Source organism: Tiliqua scincoides, chromosome 9 (genome assembly GCF_035046505.1).
Source record: "Tiliqua scincoides isolate rTilSci1 chromosome 9, rTilSci1.hap2, whole genome shotgun sequence".
NCBI classification, from domain to species: domain Eukaryota; kingdom Metazoa; phylum Chordata; class Lepidosauria; order Squamata; family Scincidae; genus Tiliqua; species Tiliqua scincoides.
In genome coordinates this window covers 21,505,095-21,529,393 of record NC_089829.1, presented here as the reverse complement: position 1 = coordinate 21,529,393, position 24,299 = coordinate 21,505,095, and the positions used below count along the sequence as shown (strand labels likewise).

Here is a 24,299-nt window from a genome sequence, read left to right as displayed (position 1 = left end):
GGTTTATGTTTCTTAGTGTCCAAGGTCCTTGGTGCAAAGTGAACCACGCCTTGCATCTAAGAGAGACTAATCTAATTAAACTTGCATAATACTTGCTGTACTTGTTTACAGGTGGAGCCTATTTATCCATGGATTTTATATATCCTGCCTCAATGTGGGTACCCCAGTTGCCTTCGGAGACTTTAAAGAGGCCAAAACTGCATGTTTTGGTATCTGTGCAGGTGGGTGTCCAGGAACGTATCCCGTAAGGATACTGAGGCTTCACTTGTATTTATTCATTAGGAGTATTTATATCCCACTTTTCTGAACACCAATGGGTAACTTAAAGCAGCTTAAAAAATAAAAATAAAAAATTGTAATTTTTTACATATAAAATATTCAGTGTGTGTATATAATTAAAAATAGCGCTGAGATACCAATTCTACATGATCAACAGCTCATTAAAATGGCTACTCTAAAGGCAAGGCTAGAAATAAAACCAAGAATCAATTAATGACTAGCAGGCAGGTAGCAACCAATCATAAATTATAACAAGCAGGGGGAAGACTCCTGCTCCACCTCAAGGTTCTTACAAATAACAGCCATGGGGGCTTTGCTACGGTGCCCCGTTTGTGTCTGTCCTCCTAGATTTTGCCTAATATCCAATCTGAAAAACAGTCTTGGAGAACTTAATTCTCTGACTGCTTCCTTGGGCCTGATCTAAACTATATTTTCTACCCGTGGTCTCCAAACTGTGGCCCACTGGGTCTCAGAATTACCCATCTGGGCACAGAGTGGAAGTGGCAAAGGCTTTCTGTTCCACAGCCCCCTCTTTTTGCAGCCAATCATCTCAGAAAGTTGCACCAGGCAGTCGCAGCTGCTGCCTGTTGCCCCAGAAGGCTCTATGCCACAATTTCCTGGTGGAATTGGCTGCCTGGCACAAGTTTCTGAGACTATCGGCTGGGAAAACAGAGGGCTGCAGGGCAGAAGGGAAAGCCTTTGCCATGGCCATATTGTGGCCAGACAGGTAAATTCGAGACTCTGGATCCTGCCCACAGGCCAGGATTTGGAGGTCATTGTTTTAGACTTCATGGTTACCTCTCATTGGTGTTTGTTTTGGAATCAGCCTATATTTGGCCCTCCACTGGGTCTTACCATCTCCAGCCAACACAGATCTTCTGCTCCATTTCCGATCAAAGGATCACGCTCAGCAGAACGCTCTAGGCAAGTGGGAGTTCAGCAGTTTCACTTCAGCATCACTTTCCCCATATTGAGTTTCTATAAATTCCATACTGTGTTTGTGTTGACCAATTATAAGACTTTGGACCCTTTGGACTCAGTTTGACCATAATGAAATCCCCTTTGGTTTCAGTGTAATTTTAAAAGTATCAGCTCTGTCTGGCATTCTCTGGATTCAAAATCTGCAGAGCAAAGTCAATACCGTAGCAGTGTAGCAATGCTACTTGGGAAGCAGCCCGAGACCTCGGGAGCCAAGGGCTGCTTGGTGTGGCATAGAGGCCAGAGCGAATAATGAAACAACAGACAAGTGTGGAAGCGAGATGCAGAAAGAAGGCTAAGAGCTGGAACAGATCTGCCTTGAAGCTGGGACCGATCTGATCTCTTTGACCCGCCTCTGCTAAGCTTTATTCATTCTTAAACATGTGTCGCAATACAATGAGGGTTACTGGCTTGCTCTAGCTTAACCACAATACACATTCTTAGATATGATCCTGTTGTTGACAGGCTACTGGGCTTCAGACACTTAGCGTATTCAAGGCCAAGAGTTTGCTCTTGCGCAGCCGCAGGTGTGCCCACGGTCATTGTTGCCAAATACTGCTAAAGCATCCCAAAGCCTAGCGCCTGCGCACATAAACACTACAAATACCTGATCTCAAAATATTCAGAGGTCCTTTCCATGGCTCCAGTTGTCTAACAATCACAGAGTTGTAAGGTCCCCACAGGGTCATCTAGGCCAGCCTCCACATAACAGGAAATTCTCCTAGAGCATCTTCAGCAGGCACCCGTTGAGCCCCTACTTGAAGATCTCCAGTGAGGAAAAATCCACCACTTCCTCTGGTAATTGGGCCCATTGCCAAACCACCCTTATAGTTAAGAATGTCTTCCTGATATCCAACCAGAAGCTCCTCTCACAGTTTGAACTCCTATAAATCATTCCATTCGGGCAAACTGAATGGGCTTCCTGCACACATCTGCTCTAGAAACCAGCACAATGTGAAAGCATTAAAACTACAACCCTAGGCACACTTTCTTGGAAGTAGGCCCCACTAAACACAATGGTACTTACAAAGTTAGATCTGCAAAGAATTGGGCTATAATGTAGCAGTGCAAGCCTGTGCATGCTACTCAGAAGTAAATAGCATTGTGTTCAGTGGGGCTTGCTCCTAGGAATGTGTGCATAGGATTGTAGCCTTAGAAACTTTCCAGGACCTCTACTGAAGCTATTTCCAGAGATTCCCCTCCACCCATGTTAGGTTAGAAATTTCCATGAACCTGGAAAGCTGATTCTTGGAGACTTCAGGCCAATCCTGTAGGGGAGGAAACTCGAGTTTCAGGGCTGCACTATGGGGTTGACCACCTACCAGAGTGACCAGGCTCAATGGGGTACCCATACCTTTAACCAGCGTTTCTGAAACTTTTTAGCACTGAGATCCACTTTTTAGAATGACAGTGGTCGGAACCCACTGGAAGTGATGTCATGACTGGAAATGACATCACTTAACAGTGAAATTTTTAACACCCCATACAAAATGAAATCAGTTTAATAAATTAAAAGTTACAATAAGTTTAAAAATGCATTTAAAGTAAAGAAGAACCTGCCTAATTCTCCCAAGCAGTTGGTGATCTGTTTAAGCTATTTACACCCAATGCTGCATATGTACAACAGGGATCAAACATGTACACCTGTGGGCTGGGCAGAAATGGGTTTTAAAAAATTCCCCAAAGACTGCAATCCTACCCACACTTCTGCAGGAGGAAGTTCCATTGACTGTCATTGTTAAAAGCATATACATAATAGCTTGTTAAAAGTACAAATCTGTCAAGTTTCCCCAAAGGCAGTCCCATACCATGGTAGCATCAAATCTAACATATTAAGAAATAAAATACACATTGAAATGAATGGGGACCCACCTGAAATGGAATGGAGGACACAGTGTGCAGCTGATTGGGGCTGGTGCAGCTCAACATGGAAGGGTTTAAAAAGCTGCACCAGCCCCAATCCCCTCTTCTCTACAATGGTTAAAGGCAGAGACACTCTGTCCTCCACTGGATCTGGTCACCCTGCTCCTGACCCACCTAATGGGTCCCGACCCACAGTTGGTGTAACAGTGCCTTCAACCACTGCAGAGAAGGGAATTTGGGCAGGTGCAGCTTCTGAAAGCCTTCCAAAAGTCCCTCGGCGCTGCATTGGTTAAAGGTACATGCACTTGCATCGTGCCTGGTCCCCCTGCCCCAGCACAGCCACAGAAGAGCGGTCTCTCCCCCCCCCCCTTTGTAGTTCCCCTGATTTGCAATCCAGGCTGGTTCACTGTTCTGTGCAGGAGCCTGATTTCCCGGTAAGCGCCACCAGCCCCAGCCTCGCTTAAGTTTCGCTTTCGCCTCCGGGCTGCTCTTCTTGGTAGGAGTTGGGGAGGGGAAGGGAGGACGTGCGGGCGAGGCGGCCCTCCTGGGGCTTGCAGCCGTGCGCCACTCCATGGGCTCGCTCAGGGGACAGGCAGGGCACACCGCCGATCTCCCCAGGACCGGGCAGCCCTCTGCTCGCATCGCCAGCTAGAGGTAAGGCGCTCACTTGGGAAGGGGATGCGCGCGTCTGGTCCCCTTCGCTCTGCGTCATTCGCACGCCAGAGGGCGCTCTTGTCCGCTTGGCTTTCGGACGCTGAGCGCCTCCCTTTGCTTCCCTCTGCCCCGCGCACTTCACCAAGCGAAGGAAGGCGCAAGACCAGAGACTCAGGCTGCAAATCCTGTCTGCACTTACCTGGGAGTAAGCCCCATTGAACACAATGGGACTTCTGAGTAAGCATGCATCGGATGGTGCCCTCAGGCTGCAATCCTATCCACACTTACCTGGGAGTAAGCCCCATTGACTCTAATGGGACTTACTTCTGAGTAGACATGCATAGGATTGGGCTGTCAGGTTGCAATGCTATCCACACTTTCCTGGGAGTAAGCCTCATTGACTATAGTGGGGCTTACTTTGGAGTATATACATGGATAGGTGAGTGAGGACCTACTGAGACATACAAAATTATGCAGGGGATGGATGGAAGGATGTGCTTTTCCCTCTCACACAAAACCGGAGCCAGGAGACATCCACTAAAATTGAGTGATGGGAGTTGTCAGGACAGACAAAAGAAAATATTTTTTTAACCAGCCTGCAGTTAGTCTGTGGAACTCCTTGCCACATGATGTGGTGATTGTGTCTGGCCGAGAGACCTCTAAAAGGGGATTGGACAGATTTCTGGAGAAAAAGTCCATCACAGGTTACAAGCCATGATGAGTATGTGCAACCTCCTGAGTTTGGAAGCATTCCTTCAGAATGCCAGGTGCAGGGGAATGGCACCAGGATGCCGATATCTTGTTGCATGCTTCCTGAGGCATCTGGTGGGCCACTGTGAGATACAGGAAGCTGAACTATATGGGCCTTTGGCCTGATCCAGAAGGGGCTCTTCTTCTGAACAAGGGTGGCTGCTACTGTCTCCTCTTGTGCCTGTTTTGAGAATGTCAGTCCTTTGGGGTAGAGCAGGGGTGCCCAAACCCTGGCCCTGGGGCCACTTGTGGCCCTCAAGGCCTTTTAATGTGGCCCTCAGGGAGCCCCCAGTCTCCAATGAGCCTCTGGCCCTCTCGAGATTTGTTGGAGCCCATTAAATGTTTGGGGATCCTGCATCCCTTCTGTTTTGTCCCTGAGTCCCACTGGTAGCTTTTAGCAGAGTGTATTTTCATGGCAGAGTTCCAGTCAACTGCTTTGGGGGTTCCTTCTGTATATCCCTGAGCGCATTGGTTTGTGCAAGCTAAGTGAATGGATGTACCTTATGCATAAATGTTGGTGCTGCCACTAACGGAAAAGTTTCATTCGTGAATGAGACTGACAGAGCTGACATTTCAGTGTCAAAAAATGTACAGACTGCAAATCTTCAGTGGAAATATTTGAAAGGGGCACCTGGATGACAGGGACAGTTTCTCTGAATTAAGAGATACCACAGTGTCCCATGTCATGACTAAAAGCTCTTTGTTTCTAAATGGGAAGCCTAACTTCTGCTACTTTATTTGGTATCAGCTTTGATATTTATTTATTTATTTATTTGTACATACTGCCCTTCCGCCAATGAGTTCAGGGTGGTGCACATAGTTCCTCCCCTCCTTTTGTCCTCACAACAACCCTGAGAGGTAGGTGAGGCTGAGAGAAAGACTTATTGAAAACACAGAGAGGGGACAGCTTAAATCTGCAGTTAAAGGTTGTGTCTGTCCGTTGCACTACTTAATAGATCAAAACTTGCAGATGTAAGCAGTTTGGTTTCCTTGATGCAGAGCTAAGATTTGCAGATGAGGGAGAGATTGAATCCCAATGACTCCACAGGATAACCTATTTTGGCCATTCTAGTCCAACTTTTCAAAACTTCCCTTTTCAATTAGAAGCTGTCATTCTACCGGGAATTTTTAAGGAATGGGACGTGACTGGAAAAAAGCTTTTGGAGGAGTAGCTGTGTTAGTTTGCAGCAGCAAAAAACAACAAAATTTCTTGAGGCTCCTTTAGCATGAGCCAATTTATTCCAGCATAAGTTACCACGGATATTTTATGAAAACAGCAGAGTACACTGCAAGGCTGATCTTCTAACAAGCTTGAACAGGATATGAGACAAGCACAGGGACCTTTCACAACTGGTTGCCCACAGCCACACCATAAGACTCAGCTAAACTTTTTCATGGGATCAAAAGTCCTGTTTCGATTAAGACCCTCTCATGATCGTGTTAAGTCTTGTTCCAAATTCGAATTCAATTTTGCCTCTGTCTACTCTCTATTAAGTTTTTTGGTTGAAGGATTGTCACATTCAGGTCTGCAGTGGTGTGCCTTGAGAGATTGATCTGTTCTACCACTGGTTGCTGGATGTCAGAGCTTGATGTCAGATTTGTGCCTGCCTGTCCTTTTGCATCAGTGCTGGACATGAGTGCCTATGCAGGCAGCAGAACTACATTGCTGGCAGATGGTGAGCCTAAGTTTATGCATGTCTACTCAGAAGTAAATACCATTATAGTCAGTGGGGCTTACTCCCAGGAAAGCGCGGACAGGAATGTAGCATTTATCATGTTGGAGGATGGGCAAACAAATGAGATGCCCAATTTGCTGCTCGCTACACAGGGCATGGCAGAGCTACATGGCACAGGGACTCTGCCAGTTCCCTGTTAGGCATGCAACAAATTGGGCATGAGGCTTTGCCTCCCAAGCCAAGCTCCAGATGGGCTAGGTGACTTTGGGTAGCCAGCCAGATATGGCCTGCAGGCTGTAGTTTGCTGACTCTTGCCCTATAGTGTCACCGAGACGTTATGAGGTTCTGGAATGGTGTTGACTGAGTAGATATGCACTGTGGATTGTGGCAGTGTCTGGTCTCTTTGTGTCACTGCTCTTTAGTTTGTTGTTGCTGGTGAGCCACCTATTAAGATTAGGGGGTCTGTCTGTAAGCCAGTATGTGCTTCCCATCCAAGACTGGTGAAGAAGTGAGAAATTGTGTATCTTTGGAGTTTATTTTCCTCCTATCACATGCATAATATGAACTAATTTTGTCTGCCTTTAGGGTGGTTTGATGTATGGCTTTTGATAACAGATTTTTGTCATTTTTTGTGGAACGTTTTGTGCATTATAACAGCTCTGGACTTGGAATGGATTTTGTCTGTCTCTGTCTCTCCAGGTGGTCTGTCTGCAGCATTGCAACCTCCTGCAATGTCAGGCTTCATGTCATATAGTGGCTGGTGCAGTAGCATAGGAAGACCTCTTGAAAACAAGAGACTAGGTCAGCAGAATAGTATTAAGAAAATGCGAAATTTATTACTGAGTTTGGCCATGGACTGTTGTCCGCTCCTTTTGTGAATCCTCCCTGCCCTTTAGCCGAATATGAATCTTGGAGTAAACTTCTAGACTGTGACCGACCCAGGGCACCTCAAGTTCTGATCTTTGTCTAAAGGAATGGCTTGACCCAAACACAATAGTTGGGATGCTCAATTTCACACTGCTGAGCTAATAAAGGCTCCCTACCATTGTCTAAAATGTCCCATATGCATGTTTTGCTTGGATTCCTATCAGCCCATTTAATAATTATGCATTTCCGTTTTTGCCAGTGAGGGTGGAGACTTTTACTTTCATTTTAAAGAACGTTGTACTGTGCTCCAGTCCTTGGCATAGGGAGGCATAAGTAACAATGCCAGTGTTAGAAGTTACAAAGATCAAAGAGGAATTGGTGTATTTCAGAACTCCACTATTTTCTGCTGGTTTCCTCTCCTGCTCTCTTGTTTTTTTATGCCTGTACATTTGTGGTAGGTGCACACATCTTTGTCTATTTCTCTTTCATGATGAGGTTTTATAAAATCTTCAGGGATCACATTGTTCCCTGAGAACAGTGCAATTCAGGGGTGGGTAATCTCTGCACCAGGCTTTTAAATCCTACCTAATGAAGCATTCTGTAGGATTTAAAAGCCTGGTGATGGACAGGAGTGAAAAAGGGAGGCATGTTGCAGTAGCCCCAACAGTTTGCTGATTGTGAAACCAAAAGATGGCATTTGGGGAATTTCCAGCAGCTTTGGGTTTGGCAAGTGAGATAGTTGTACTTGGCTGGTTAGAGTAGGGACCAAGTTGCACTTGGCTGCTTAGAGTAAGGACCAAAAAAATGACTGCACCGTTCATATTCGGGAAACATAAAGTCTGGATGTATATGGTGTCTAGGGACAGTATTAACTTGAAATTCACAGATATTTATGACAGTGTTTCTCAAACTGTGGGTCAGATACCACTAGGTGGGTTATGAGTCAATTTCAGGTGGGTCATGTAGCACCTAGCTCAGCTGCCATTGAAATGCAGAGCTGAAAATACAGGCTACAGAGCTGCTAGGCAGGATGAGCTCTCAAATGGAGAGAGGCAATGGTGCTTTGCCCTGAATTTGTGGAAAGATGGGGTGTGTGGCTGGAGAAGGATCCAAGTCTGCATTCTGCTTTGACTTCCAGGCCGGAATGTTTGAATTCTGAGCTATGCAAAATAACAGCACAAATGTGCTGTGTAATGGGACCTTTGGCTGACCACAGCTTAGGTTCGAAGCCTAAATTAATGGTGCCACTTCCAGCCATGACATCACTTCCAGGTTATTGACATCACTTCCAGTGGGTTCCAACAGATTATCACTCTAAAAAGTGGGTCCCAGTGCTAAAAGGTTTGAGGACCACTGATTTATGAGTTTTGTGCTTTACATGATGGGGTGAAAATCTTCAATTGGGTGTATGTTAGAGAATCAACCTGAATAAGAAATTCCACTTATCTGATGTAAGACATACTTGTTGGGGAATGGGTAATATCAAAGAAGTGCTGCAGTGAATAACCCAATGCAAACTTACTTCAAAGGAAATCTCATGGATTTCAATGGAATGCACTTTCCTATAAATATTCATTTTATTCAAACCAGTATTCCCCCCCCCCCCCAATATTTAGGAATGAATCCCAAAAGTACAATGCATCTGCACCCAAACAGCAACTTCTAGAGACAAATGGCAGTGTATCCCATTGTTTAAAATGCATGGGAACATGATTGAAAGGCAACAGGCAAAATTCTAAAGGAAAAAAAGCAAAATTCTACCTGCTGAATGTTATCTGAAGTGAACATTTGGCTGGGAGACAAGAAACCTTTATTGGCATGTTTAAAATACAAATAGTGTAAAACACAAAATTGGCTGGAGGGCAACATAAATCAAACAGTTCACCTTCAACTGGGCCTTGCTGCATCAATTCAGCCATTTGGGACCAACCTAGTAATACGTCTCTTAATAGTCATATTTATATATTTGGCCACCCCCTCAGAAAGCTCTTCATTAACCCCACTGAGTATGAATGTAATTTTGTTCTGGTCATTCCAACCCCAGATAGTGGCCAAGATTGGTGCTAAGTAGCATATACGAAGATCTTGGTATAGTGTGCAATGTAATAACATGTGGGAAAGAGTTTCTAAATTTCCCAGCCTACATGGGCAAACTCTATCTGCAGCTGGAATGCCTCTATATCTGCCAAATAACTGCTCAGATGGGATGACATTGCATCTCGCTAGGGTAAATGCCCTCCGTTCTTGGGGGCATTCCAAGAAGTCAAAATATTTAGGCCTCCTTCCAGGTAGAATAGCAAGATGGAGATGTACTGGAGGGCAGATTTTGTGGGCATTGCTATAAAAGTCCTGTTGCTCTATGTTGAGCCTTTTTTTCAGTGTTCTGTAGGCCTGCCCTGCTTCTAGAGCACCTAGCAAGTCTAAGGAGAGTCCCATAGAACAGATTTTCTTACTCAGAAGAGCTAAGCCTGGAAAGAGAGGAGAATTGGGTAAGAGGCCCCAAATCAGGCTATCTTGATCTGACAGGTGATATTTGTATTGGCAACCTTCAGTCTCGAAAGACTATGGTATCGCGCTCTGAATGGTGGTTCTGGCACAGCGTCTAGTGTGGCTGAAAAGGCCAATCCGGGAGTGGCAATCCCTTCCACACCGGGAGCAAGTGCAGTCTGTCCCTGGTCTGTCTCCCTGGCTATGGGCCTTCCTTCTTTGCCTCTTAGCCTCAGACTGTTGGCAAAGTGTCTCTTCAAACTGGGAAAGGCCATGCTGCACAGCCTGCCTCCAAGCGGGCCGCTCAGAGGCCAGGGTTTCCCACTTGTTGAGGTCCATCCCTAAGGCCTTCAGATCCCTCTTGCAGATGTCCTTGTATCGTAGCTGTGGTCTGCCTGTAGGGCGCTTTCCTTGCACGAGTTCTCCATAGAGGAGATCCTTTGGGATCCGGCCATCATCCATTCTCACGACATGACCAAGCCAACGCAGGCGTCTCTGTTTCAGCAGTGAATACATGCTAGGGATTCCAGCACGTTCCAGGACTGTGTTGTTTGGAACTTTGTCCTGCCAGGTGATGCCGAGGATGCGTCGGAGGCAGCGCATGTGGAAAGCGCTCAGTTTCCTCTCCTGTTGTGAGTGAAGAGTCCATGACTCGCTGCAGTACAGAAGTGTACTCAGGACGCAAGCTCTGTAGACCTGGATCTTGGTATGTTCCGTCAGCTTCTTGTTGGACCAGACTCTCTTTGTGAGTCTGGAAAACGTGGTAGCTGCTTTACCGATGCGCTTGTTTAGCTCGGTATCGAGAGAATGAGTGTCGGAGATCGTTGAGCCAAGGTACACAAAGTCATGGACAACCTCCAGTTCATGCTCAGAGATTGTAATGCAGGGAGGTGAGTCCACATCCTGAACCATGACCTGTGTTTTCTTCAGGCTGATTGTCAGTCCAAAATCTTGGCAGGCCTTGCTAAAACGATCCATGAGCTGCTGGAGATCTTTGGCAGAGTGGGTAGTGACAGCTGCATCGTCGGCAAAGAGGAAGTCACGCAGACATTTCAGCTGGACTTTGGATTTTGCTCTCAGTCTGGAGAGGTTGAAGAGCTTTCCGTCTGATCTGGTCCGGAGATAGATGCCTTCTGTTGCAGTTCCAAAGGCCTGCTTCAGCAGGACAGCAAAGAAAATCCCAAACAAGGTTGGTGCAAGAACACAGCCCTGCTTCACTCCGCTTCGGATGTCAAAAGGGTCTGATGTGGAGCCATCGAAGACAACAGTGCCCTTCATGTCCTTGTGGAAAGATCTGATGATGCTGAGGAGCCTGGGTGGACATCCAATCTTGGGGAGAATCTTGAAGAGGCCGTCTCTGCTGACCAGGTCGAAAGCCTTCGTGAGATCTATGAAGGCTATAAAGAGTGGCTGTCGTTGTTCCCTGCATTTCTCCTGCAGTTGTCTAAGGGAGAATACCATATCAGTGGTGGACCTGTTGGCTCGGAATCCACACTGCGATTCTGGATAGACGCTCTCTGCAAGTACCTGGAGCCTCTTTAGTACAACTCGGGCAAACAGCTTTCCTACAACGCTAAGGAGAGAGATGCCGCGGTAGTTGTTGCAGTCACCCCTGTCACCTTTGTTCTTGTACAGCGTGATGATGTTTGCATCCCTCATGTCTTGAGGTACTCCACCTTCTCTCCAGCAGAGACAGAGGATTTCATGCAGCTCAGTGACGATGATCTCTTTGCAGCATTTTAGGACTTCAGCAGGGATGCTGTCTTTTCCAGGTGCCTTGCCAAAGGCAAGGGAGTCCAGGGCCACGTGAAGTTCTTCTAGGGTTGGTTCACTGTCAAGCTCTTCCAGCACAGGCAGGCACTCAATGTTGTTCAGTGCTTCTTCGGTGACTACATTTTCTCTGGAATATAGCTCAGAGTAGTGCTGCACCCAGCGTTCCATCTGCTGTGCCCGATCCTGGATGACCTCGCCTGTGGCAGACTTCAGAGGGGCAATTTTCTTCTGTGTTGGACCTAGGGCCTGCTTGATACCATCATACATCCCCTTGATGTTGCCCATGTCAGCTGCTATCTGTATCTCGGAACAGAGCTGGAGCCAGTAGTCGTTAGCACATCTCCTGGCAGTCTGTTGGACTTTGCTGCGAGCAGTTCGGAGGACCTGCAGGTTGCGCTCACTGGGACAGGCCTTGTATGCTGCTTGAGCTCTCCTCTTTTCCTCAATGACTGGTGTCAACTCCACAGAGTGGGCTTCAAACCAGTCTGCCGCCTTGTTGGTCTTCTTGCCGAATATGGACAAGGCAGTGTTGTAAACGGTATTCTTGAAATGTTCCCATCTGTTGGATGCGTTTGCGTCGGCCGGGCCTGGAAGAGATTCCTCAAGCGCTTGTGCAAATTCCTCCACTTTTCTCTGATCCCGGGTCTTGCTGGTATCAATGCGAGGTCTTCCTTCCTTTTTCGTGTGATACAGTCGCTTTGTTTGCAGTTTCACTCTGCTGCACACCAGGGAGTGGTCAGTGTCGCAGGCAGCACCATGATAACTGCGTGTGATCTTGATGCTGGGAAGGCTGGAGCGTCTGGTGAGGGTCAGGTCGAGCTGGTGCCAGTGCTTTGATCTTGGATGTCTCCAAGAGACTCTATGTTGGGGCTTTGTGTTGAAGAACGTGTTGCTGACACAGAGACCGTGATGACAGCAAAACTCTAGCAGGCGTTGGCCATTTTCGTTCATCCTCCCAGTGCCAAACTGACCTAAGCAAGTGGGCCATGAACTGTGATCAGCACCAACTCTAGCATTGAAATCGCCGAGGATGAACAATGGCTCTTTTACAGGGATTTTCTTGACAGTGGTGGCCAGGTCATCATAGAATTTGTCTTTGGCTTCTGCTGGAGACGACAGAGTCGGTGCATAAGCACTGATGAGAGTGATAGGTCCTGCTGATGACTGGAGCTGCAGGGACAAAATTCTTTCACTTCCCACAGTAGGTGGGATGATGGATTTCAGCAGGGTATTTCTGACTGCAAAGCCAACGCCATGTTCCCTGGTTTCGTTTGGTGGTTTTCCCTGCCAGAAAAATGAGAAATTTCTCTCCTTGACAGATCCGGAATCTGGCAGCCTAGTCTCTTGAAGGGCGACGATGTCCATCTGCAGTCTGCTCAGCTCCATGTCGATGACAGCTGTTTTGCGTGCGTCGTCTATTTCTTGCAGGTCATCAGAGAAGCCAGGTGTCATTGTCCTAACGTTCCAGGTGCCCAGCTTTAGGGCAGTAGTTTTCTGTTTTCTGTTGCATGGTGCAGAGTTGTCGATCCGCTTGTCGGTTTTCACCCTAAACCCCACGCACCCCATGAGGTTAACGGACCGTGGCGAGGCAACACCTTACTGGCTGGGGACTGCCCAGCTTAAGGCGGGCGGTAGCTGCCCAATGAGATGCAATGATCTCTCCCACCGTCGGAAGCAGCCCCTGGCGTCATGCTCTACGCCAATCGAGCAAAGACTTATAACCGGTAAACTGCTGCTTCCCGTGTTGTGCCGACGCCGTATGGCGAAGTTGGAGTGTCCTCTCCAGTGCGCGAAGCCTGGGTAAAGAAGGTATGGAGGATAGGCTGTTACCCATGCAGCAAATCCCCCCTCTCCACGTCGCTGGAATGGTCCAATGGAAAGGCAGAAGCCAATACGGTTGGTTCCAGCGGCGTCGCAGGAGTTGCCAGAACGTGACTGTGTTCAGCCATGAACTGCCTAAGGGACTCCGGCTCCTGATTTTGCCTCGAGGTTGACTCCTGAAGCCTTTTCCAGAACTGGATGTAGCCACAAGGCAGTGGAGGTTTGAGGTCAGAGTTTCCTTCTCTTAGATGAGCTGCCTTCCTAGGCTTCCTTCTCTTAGATGAGCTGCCTTCCTAGGCCTTCCTAGGCCTTCCTAGGCTGACGAGTCCCATCTACCCGGTGGCTGTTTAGTCGCCTCTTACGACAAGTACAGCCAAACTGAGAGCCTATTCTTAGCCCCAGCCAATCTTATTACAGGTGATATACTCTGAGCCAATATCTAAAAGTTCTAAGCCATGCCAGGGTATCCACTCTGTGTTGGCCAGCTTCCAAACAAAGAGTTGCATAGGCTACACAACGTGGCACCCCTAGTATCTTACGTAAGAACATCGCCTGCACTCTCTCAATTGTGCGGTCGAAGGCCGATGACCAGACGGGGCTTCCATATAAGAGCTGGGATGTAGCATTTTGGTGCTACTTGAGGAGCAGCCTGAGATGCTGCGTTGGTGTGGCAGAAAAGCCATGGCAAGAATTAGACAACAGACACAGGTTTCAGAGAGGTTGAAAGTGCTGGAAGCAGGAGCAAGAATGAAATCAAGGGAGAAGTGAAGTGCTCCCTCCCAGCTCCTGACCCAGCCTTTTATTAAGTCTCAAAACACATGATATAAGATTACGTAGTTGGGAAATTTCCACAAGGATACTACTTTTCATACTGGCTGTCTACTAGCTAGTTCTAGCTTCACCGCAAACACATTCCTAGATAAGATTCTTCTTCCTAGCATTCTGCTGCTCACAGGCACAGAGTTCAATGACCCAACATATTTTCAAGGGCAGTTGAGTGTGCCCAAACTGCGCAGGTGTGCCTGACTTGTCCTTGATGCCAAATATGCTAAGACATCTTACCTCAGTGCCTGGGCATATAATTCTAAACTGGGAGATAGTTTTTGCGTTAAAGGCCGACAGTACAGCAAGAATGTAGGAGTTACCCCTGGTGAAATGGAAACGCAAGATAGCTTGGGTCGAAACTTTGGCTAGATTTACTGCCATTTTACGATGCGTCACCCAAGAATGCTTGTGATGGAAATAGATCCCTAAATATTTAAACTCTCTTATCTGTTCAATTACCTTCCCTTTGAAAGACCAATAGAGAAGTTTCTGAGATTTGCAAAATACTACTATCTCAGATTTATCAAAATTTAGAAATAACTCATTTTTCTTTAGGCAGTCAATACAGCTGGTTATCAACCTACCCTTGAAGTTGACAGTAAAACCATATCGTCAGCATATAGTAAAAGTGGGATATGATTGGGGCCTAATTTAGAGCTGTGAGTATTGATCTCTTTAAGATAAGTATTGAGGTCATTTAGAAATAAGTTGAACAAAGTTGTAGCAAGAATGCAGCCCTGCTTCGCTCGTTAACAGGGATTGGCTCTGAGAGGTTGCCTCTAAGGGAGACTCTAACCTGGCAGCTATTATCTGTATATAGCTTTCTAATCAGGATGAGGAGTCGTCTGTCCATCCCCATATGTGCAAGTTTACGCCACAAAATGTCTCTAACCACTGTGTCAAAAGCGCCCTTTAGGTCCAAAAAGGCAACAAAGAGCTGTCCATTAGCCCGGGCTAGCTGTTTGTTATTGAGATGAGAGAGGACCATACAGTGATCTAAGATGGATTTACTCTTTCTGAAACCTACCTGTTCTGGGCCCAGAATATTGTTCTCCTTGATCCAATCCAATAATCTTGATAAAAAATGTTTTGTGTACATTTTACTGATAATTGAGAGCAAACTAACTGGCCGATTTTTTTGTCTCGAAGGGTTAAATTCTAAATAAAAATGGCAAATCAGCAGCAGGTGGTCACTAGACATGGGTTCCGCCACCCGAAATTCTGCGACATGCAGTAATATGGAGGATGGAATCATCATGTAATCTATTACACTAGAACCCAGAGGGAAGATGTATGTAAACTCCCCAGAATCATTCAAGTCCTGTAGACCATTAAGCCATAAGAGATTCTTCGCTATACTTAGTTTGGCCAGCGACACTCCTGCTAGGTTAATCAGTTTATCCTTGAATGTCTAATAAAGGAACAGATTGGGGGGAGTGGTGAAACTCTAGGAATAGGGATTTATAAAAAATCCCTTCCCCCTGGCCTACCCTCACATTCATATCACCACACACTATCAAAGCTGCTTGTGGGAATCTACATTCCAGGTCTTCCAAGATTTGGCCTAAATAGTTCCATTGTTGAACCCTTTGGACCTTGGCTGGCATAACTGGCATATACACATTTACAATTATAACAATTAATTTGGATAATGCCACCTTGATGACCTGGATTTTACAGAGCTTGTCCACCGTTAGTAACAGATCAGCATGAAAATGATCAGAAGCCAGAACCGCAAGCCCCACAGAGGGACGGCCCCTAGAGTTAGGTCTTTGTGCTGGTAGAGAATGAGCGATATACCCCTGCAGAGCAATATTCTCCATCAGCCAGGTTTCCTGGACCAAAATTATGTCAAAAGCTCTCAAGTTATAAAATCCAAGTCATTTAGCTTCTTGATCCAACCTGCCACATTCCAAGATAAAAGTTTAAGGGGAGCCCTGCCCTCTGAAGCAGATGAAGGGGCTAAATATCAATCATCCAACAATGGCGTTAGTTCTTCTCTAAAGTCATCCTGAGGAGAGTCAGCAGGCTCTTGAACTGCTGGATTCAAGGAGGTACTTCTAGAATGATTTGGTTGGCTTGAAAACAGCACGATTTAGGGTCAGCTCTATTAAGTGTGAAGACCGGTTTGCTCCTGGGTTCTTCTACAGGGGCAGGAGTGTCCTTGGGCTTTATCTGTTTGTTCCTAGAAGATCGTGAAGTTGCCAGAGAGTTACTTTTGAATTTTGGGGCTACTTGCTCCTGTAGCTATTTCTGTAGAATAGCTAATTGGGCAGAGATCTCCTTAAGTTCTTGGAATATTGCCAGGACTGTTCTCCTGAGGGTAAAGAGTGATCTAATAAAGTCAGGAGGCAAATGTTGTCTAGGTCAGAGTCCATCCAGTCCATTTGGTTGCTTTGGAGTGAGGCATTTTCACCCAGTGCACTCCCACAAGGATCACCAGGCTGTGGAGTCACTGCAAGGCAAGATCTATTCCAAGTGTTATCTCGGCTTAGGGAATTACTATGCTCGTTCCCTTCCAGAACACCTTCAGTCTCCAGAAAGTCAGGGTTGTTGAATGAGGGAAGATTGGGAGTGTCACTTACATTTCCATTTCATGATGATAGTTGATCAAGCCGCAGTGTTGGGAGACTTTCATGGGAGAAACACTGCCCGCTTGCAGCCTTTTCCTCCTTCTGCCCATGATTACAATCCAAAACGATCCTTGAAAATACCCCACAGGAGCAAAACAGCCAATATCAGAGGTGCCAGGAAGGTCTCCGCCAGCACAGAGGTACTTGGGAGAAACGAAACCTCCCACGTCGTCACTAATATCTGACGAGCTGTCCCATAAGAATTAAAACAAAAAGCCACAAAGCAGCCTAAATGTACCTTATCAGTAAATAATTAGGATTAAATTTAAAAATTAAAAATTTAAAAAGGAAGAAACTCACAATATCTTCCATAAACAGGCACAATTTGGAAGATGTTTAAGGAGGGTACAATGGGGAGATCTTAGCCAGTCGCCATCTTAACCCCTCCTCCCCCATTCAGCTGGTAGAATTTTGCCCATTTTCTTTTTAAGGCTACAGTGTGATTGTTCATGTTTGCAGTGAAAATGTGCATTAGAACGGGGGTGTCATGTATAAGGCCTATGGGCTGAATGCAGCCCCCTGGAAGCAATTTATCCAGCTCCTGGGATAATTGGGCCCTCCCAGCATGATAATTGGGCTCTCTCATATCTTGAAAATATGTACAAGGTTTGTACATTTTCTCTTCTGTCATTTGCAGCGAATGAGTTTCTATGTCAGAAAGAAGTGCTTATTTCTGGCCATCATCTGCTTAATGATGTCACTTACTGGTTAATGATGTCACTTCCAGCCCTCAGCAGGCAGAATGAATACTAGCTTCGGCCCTCTGTATGAAACAGGTTTGACATCCCTGCGTTAACATCTAAATTAAAAGAAGGGACAAACAGGGTGCACAGAAGAGACATTTACTGTGGGAGAGGAAATGATTTTCCTAAAAGGCGTGGCCCATCAGTGTTTTCCAACTGTCTGTGGTGGTTAACCAAGATGCAGCAGGTTGCTGACTAATCCCCATAACTATGGTGTTTGTTGTTAGACCAAAGCTATTTCAAGCAGATCCGTTTTGAGAGACGCTGTCTTTGAGCCTGTTATTCAAATTCAGCTTTGCAAGTTTGTGTGTGTGTTCAATTATTGCTTATGTCGCACTTTGGTCAATCACTCTGTCAGCTCAGTGGCGGGGTCCTTACCTTGTGGTTTTCATCCTCCACCCAGGAGTCTGAGGGTCCAAGTAAGACAAATGAGTATATGGGAAGGCTTTTCTTGAGCCTCTTGCAATACACCATAGGCCAAACTAGACATGATGCAGGAGAGCCTTCCTTCCTTCCTTTCAACTCAAATACAGTTGTGAGGGACTGAGCATTCAATCAGAGCAGCACTGGTGCGGGAGCATGTGCTTAACTTTTTTTCCTTCTTACTGTTCGTCCATTCCAGTTTGCCTTGGTCAGCAAAGGTATTCTTCTAAGCAAAAGTGCCCCCAGTGCTTTTCCCATTTGTAGGAAAAAAAAATACAGGGTTTCTGTATCTTTTTCCCTCTGAGGAAATAAGTAGCTGGGGACAGTTTTGTTTAGAAAAATGACCCACTAAGAAATAATAAAACAAACATACATTTTTCCCCTGCTGCCATGGCTATCATCAGTTGGCAACCTTCAGTCTCGAAAGACTATGGTATCGCGCTCTGAATGGTGGTTCTGGAACAGCGTCTAGTGTGGCTGAAAAGGCCAATTCGGGAGTGACAATCCCTTCCACACTGGGAGCAAGTGCAGTCTGTCCCTGGTCTGTCTCCCTGGCTATGGGCCTTCCTTCTTTGCCTCAGTCTGTTGGCCAAGTGTCTCTTCAAACTGGAAGAGGCCATGCTGCAGAGCCTGCCTCCAAGCGGGCCGCTCAGAGGCGAGGGTTTCCCACCTGTTAGGTCCATTCCTAAGGCCTTCACATCCCTCTTGCAGATGTCCTTGTATTGCAGCTGTGGTCTATGGCTATGTTTTAGCAAAAATACAGTAAATGCATAAAATCACAAGACTTTTCATGAGGCTCCTTGTTGCATCTTTTTTGACCCCCAAGACACAGGCTAGATGTGAAAGACTGGGTATTTATTCTGAAATAGGAGAAATGGAGGGAAGGTTCTTATCACTGCATTTTCAGCTAACGCTTTTATATGTCCATAATGTATACACAAGATTCTGGGCCCACTCAGATGGATTACCCACAATACTATAGTAGGGCAGCCCAAGCTATCATCAGTCTGGCAGGATTGGGCTAAAGATTCATCCTGTATCTCACAGTGGCCTGCCAGATGTCTCAGGGAGAACTCAAGACAACATGACACCTGTACCTTGTGGCCACTCCCTTGCATTTGACATTCAGAGAACGGCAACCTCTAAAACCCAGAGGTGGCAGGAGAGCAACAGCAGGGGATGGAGGGCACTGACTTTTGTCACCTGCTTGTTGGGAAATGTTCACTGCCTTTATTTTCTGGCCATTACTATTCATTTCATGTCATGACTATGACTGAAAATAATTTTGTCATAGAGGGGGATGTCAATGATTTATGGGCCCTGGTTGTCAAACGATCTAGCGATGCCTCTGAGATGGATGATAGTCAGATGAAAGGGTGCAGATAGATGGATTGATCATAGGGGAGGAGATGGATTGGTGGAAGGATGAAGGAGGGGAGCCCTCAAGCCTGGATCATGCCCCCTGGAAAGGAGAGTGGGAGCTTTTTTGTTTCATTTTATTGGATGAAGGACCCCTGAAGATACATTGAAAGTATGTACTTCATTGACAGTAAGTAAGAAAGTTCCATTGAAAGTGTCCATGGGATTTCACTCATATACTTTTTATATTTATCTGGGATAAATTTATCCAACTTTTCAATTTTCTTATGCTTGTTTCACTCAATCACTCAGAGATTATTTTACAATTTTCGCACATTTATTTTAATCCAGGATGGCATTGAATCAAGTGAACATGTGTCTTGGCATTGTTTGAAGGGGAAATTAGCAGTATGGAGTACAAAATAAAAGCTGGAACACAGAAGAGAAAATAAAAAAGAGAAAAAAAATGAAAAAAAGGCCAGGCAAGTTTATTTCACCTGGGCTTTATTTCAAAAACATCACCTAGAAATGAGGAAGATAGTGAAAGCCAGTCATTGGATGCTGCTGCATTGTTAGAAGAAGAAAAAGCAAATGAGGAGGACCTTGCTGAGATAGAAGAAAAGGCACAAAGGAGCTCTACTCAAAGTAAGGAAATGATCCCATTCTGATAAATGTTTTCATTTAGTTTCAATCTTGCTCATGCCAAGTTCAAACTGTCAATTAAAAACTTATCTGAAAAGTTTTTAAAAGTAGTAGCATGTATGTTGGAAAATTTAGGAAGGGGTTCCCCCATTCGCCAGTTCGAGGACACTGGCAGCTCCCTGAACGGCTGAGAATGGCAAGACCTTGAAGCAGCTGACAAGCCCAGCTGAGTGATTCTTCCTGCTCTTGGTGTGAGCAAGAAGTGTCTTGGCTGCCCTCCATGTGAGAGATGGAGCTGCTTGTCAGCTTGCGTGGGAGAACTGGAGGCCAGAAATGAGACCAAACCAGGAAGATCCATCTGAAATGTTGTCGGTTCTTGAAAGAGAGAACCTCTATGATTGTAAAAATCCCCTTGAGGGATTTAGAAACGCCTGCCAATGTAAACAGCCTTGAATAAAGTCAGAGGAGTAATCCGATGACCAGAATGGCAGTATATAAATACTGAGTTGTTGTTGTTGCTATTATTATTATTATTATTATTATTATTATTATTATTATTATTATTGTTGTTGTTGTTGTTGTTGTTGTTGTTGTTGTTGTTGTTGTTGTTGTTGTTGTTGCATCTTGCCCCAGGCCCAATGCCAGCTTTCAGTGGCCCTGAGATTTTAGATACTCGACTATAAGCCAAGAAATTTCTGCCAATAAATCAAATGTAAGTCATTTCATCATCTTGTCTGCAGGCCACTCAGGGGGTCAGAGCTATTCAGGCAGCCAGGAGAAGCCCAGAGGAGAGCAAAAGGACAATGCAGAGATAACTAAGGGCTATTAGTCTCCAGGGCAACAAGGCCATTAGTCTCTGCAAGCTGCAGCCACAGTTAACCCTTTCACTGAGGAAAGAGTAAGCCAGGGCTCAACATTTCCATTTAAATCAAGCAAGTTCTCTTTGGCAGGATCACATCCAACCCTTCTGCACCCATTTTGCAAATGTTTGGCAGCAGTCTGGTTTTTAAAATTCCAGGATGTAATCCTCATTTCCATCTAAAACAAAGTTTCAGGCTATAATTCAGTGCACCATTACTTAAGAATAACACCCATGGAAAGCAATGCATATAGTTCTGAGTAAATAAAGTTGCAACTATGTGTAGCTGTGCCTGCTCATGTTCAGTCCTTGTGGCTTGTCTCTTTGCTGTGAATTGAATTGCACACTCCCAGTTACGTATTATAAATTGTACACTATATGTAGAGCCTCTGGCTTAACATACCAGACATCTTAAATTTGATTAATGATTCTACTGGTATGTTGTTTAGAGTGCACTTACTCTGATAGTGTTTACAGAAAAGTTGTGAAGACCAGAATTTAAAAAGTTAATGAATAAAAATGTATCTTATGAACTTTTACGAAATTTTTAATAGAGACTGTATAGTTCTTAGGTAACAATTAGTGGTAGGTTATTTTTCAGGATTTGGCCTAGGGGGAAATCAGACAAAATTATAGTCAGACACCCTACTGTTTAACACCTCCAACACCAACTTATCTGAGGGTCACAGAAAATTCCATGATTTTGGCTCAAGACCTGCCCTCAACTTATCTGTGAGATCCACTTATACTCGAGTTTCTGTGGTGATGTGTTGCTAGTCCCAAGTCTACAAAAGCGAAAACAAAAACAGTAGGGTTGCTAAGATCTTGGCAAGCTATGCTACAAAACAGGTGACTTTCACCATGCCAACATAAGAAAGGATGCTGTTGCAAAAAGCAACAGTTAAAAGATGGTGGAAAATATTTTTATAGAAAACAGTGATGTGTTGTTTTCTTATTGTGTGAGTGACTCCCTTGGCAATATTCAACAGGTGGACAGGCAAATAAATAATGGAAATTTTTCAACCTCACCTCTGAGAGAGGCATTGGATGGGTGGCTTACCATTTCTAAATCAATGATTTTGGGGCTGTGCAGTGCTGTGGAGCAAGGCACCAGTAGAAATCCTCCTTTCCGCCAGGATGGTGTAGTGGTTCTGGAATTAGACCTGGAAAATCCAGGTTCAAGTCCTTGCTTAGTCATGAAGCTTCCTTGGGCCAGTTACTATCTGTCAGCCTAACTTACCTCACAGGGTTATTTTGAGGACTGAAGGAAGGAAGGAACCATGTACACCACCCAGGAGTTTCTTACAGGAAGTATAAAAATTGATAAATAAATAAAAAGTCCAGATGTTGTACAGGGCACTGTGTGTGTGCACTGTTCTTTGTGAGCTTTCAAATCTCTTAGTCCACTGACGTCTTCGTTCCTCTGCACTCCCAGAGTGCATAAGCAATTGGAAAAATGATTGCACAGCTTTTTGGTGTGGTGCTTTCACCCTGTATTAGAACATCTCCGTATACACTGCACAGAGAGAATCTGGATGTGCTTGTGCCTGCATTCCATCAAAATTGTTTTGGGTAGTGACTTGTTGGCATACATGTGCACATTTAGTCATGTTGAGGAGAACAAAATTACAGGTGAACTAAACGGACTGAAAGCTCTGGGAAACTGGACAGTCCAATTCTGGAATTAATTGTAGACATTCTCCTAAAGTTCAGAAGGAGGGGAATACAGAGGAAAGCAAAGTTCTAGAATATTAGAAGAACTGGGGGAAACCCTCTCATGTGCGTTATTGTTTTAGTTCCTTTGAATCTATAGCTCCTCAAAGGCCAACTAAAGTTATCTTGCCTCCTGAAGTCCTGCACCAAATGTGGTTTCCCCTTTATTTGAGGGTGCACCAGTGCCTGCAGCCCCCTGGAATCTAAAAGGAAGAGAAGAACCAGAGAGGAAGAAAAGATGTGGACGGTAGAGCATCTCCAGTGCTCTTAAAGAACTGAGTGAAAGAAGAAGTGTGGAGGAGAAGAGAATAGTCAGGCCAGAGCATTAGAGAGGCTGTAGCTCACCACTTTCCTCTCTTTCATGCTTCCTTTTTGAATCTAGGGAGCTGGAGGATGAGGAATGGGCCATTGGGCACTTTCTGCCAATCAGCCACTGGCACAGCCACTGGCAACTTTCCCTTGAAAGTTTAAACAACTCAGAAGCTGAAGAAATGTGTCTTTATCCCAGGGTAACTAATTGTGTAATTTGTGTGAGCACAAACACTGCCAGCCCATCCATGAGGCCACCTGTTGCAGACTGCATGAATGGCAGGTTGAAGGGATGGCAGATTCACCACGAGACTGCTGCTGGCACTTTTCTCCAGTGTGTCTCCAGTCCAAACCATGCTGACCTACTTCCCACTCATTTGAGCCAGAAGGTGATATTTATTCTTTGTACGGTGCTTCTTGTACATGGGTTTAGGAAGTATGGGACTTCTTTTTTCATTTACAAGGTCAGCAATTCACTGGTAAAAGAAACAGGAAGGCCCATGCTTAAGGGTTTCCCAGCAGCATGCAAGGAGGTTTTTGGATTTTTCTGCAGGGCAGAGGCAACAGATCCAAGATGGCATCGGGTGGCATTCAGGATGCTGTCTCTGGGCACAAATACATTTGCTTCAGAGAGCTTGGCACAGCAGTTATTCTGAAACTCTCATAGCTGTAGGTCTTAAAATTTGGAAGGTGCAAAAGCTATTGATGCTTATTTCAGCATGAATTCACTGTTCTGGTGGCAACTTAACCTCTTCTTTGCTTCCGGCCAGCCTCCATTCCAGATGGATGATGCAGGCCTTCAGAGCGCTGTCAGAAATGCCATGCCTCGGCTTGTGGACTTCCTCAGTCGCACTCCTGAGTGGGTGCTGGTGAAAGCCAAGGAGCTTCTCCCCCAGGCAGATTTGAGTCAGGTTGAAGAAATGGCTGACAGCAAAGAGAAAGTCTCAATGGTCTTGGACATGTTTCTGATGGTGGCTGACGCTCCTGTCTTCAAAGAGTTTGTGCAGAGTGTCTGTATGGAATGCAACCTTCCCATGGACATGGAAATTGTGTTCATGAGTATGTCAGGAGAAGGTAAGAGCAGGTGACACTAAGTGGTATTCAGTTTGGTGCTGAGACCCAGTTGCTGGTGCGTTGGTTCCCATGGCACTCCTTACCCACCCTCTAAGGGCACCCTGAACTCTACCACTGTAACTAGCCCTGAGGGTTCAGCTATTCATACCCTTGCCCAATGCTGAACCTGGCCACCCCTGACGCCATCCCCCAATTCACAATCGGCTGAATCAATAGCTAGAATCACTGCACTCCAGACTCTGCTGCCCCTTATGTAAAACCTGTAGACCAAAGAGTACACAGAACCATGAGGTCCCCCAAGCTCCAGTATGACTTTGCCCATGCAAGTAGTCTATTCTATGCCAATAAAGGTTAAATGAAAAAAGTAGCCTATTGATCTTCCCAAATCTAGTGAGGTTCTAAAAGCTTTAAGGTCAGTCTTGGTTGCTTGGCCAATGGTCAGCTGTGGCCTTGACTGATATTCTGCGCTCTTCTGCTGTGCTGGGTTCCCCCAGGCCCAGTTATCGTTTGTGCCTTGCTGTCCATTGAAGGTGCAACCAGCCCAGCATCACTACAGGTGCGTAGCTTGAGT

The 24,299-nt window shown here is 45.5% G+C and overlaps 1 protein-coding gene across 1 annotated transcript in view; it reads left to right on the top strand.

Moving 5' to 3' along the window:
• The first annotated feature begins 3,628 nt into the window (after positions 1-3,628).
• NLRC5 (NLR family CARD domain containing 5) overlaps positions 3,629-24,299 on the top strand; it is a 77,959-nt gene continuing 57,288 nt past the window's right edge. Inside the window, exons 1-3 of the mRNA XM_066637933.1 lie at positions 3,629-3,774; positions 19,483-19,776; positions 23,425-23,728. Coding sequence (XP_066494030.1) covers positions 23,437-23,728 — 292 coding nt within the window. The 5' untranslated portion in view covers positions 3,629-3,774; positions 19,483-19,776; positions 23,425-23,436. The remainder of the gene's footprint in view (positions 3,775-19,482; positions 19,777-23,424; positions 23,729-24,299) is intronic.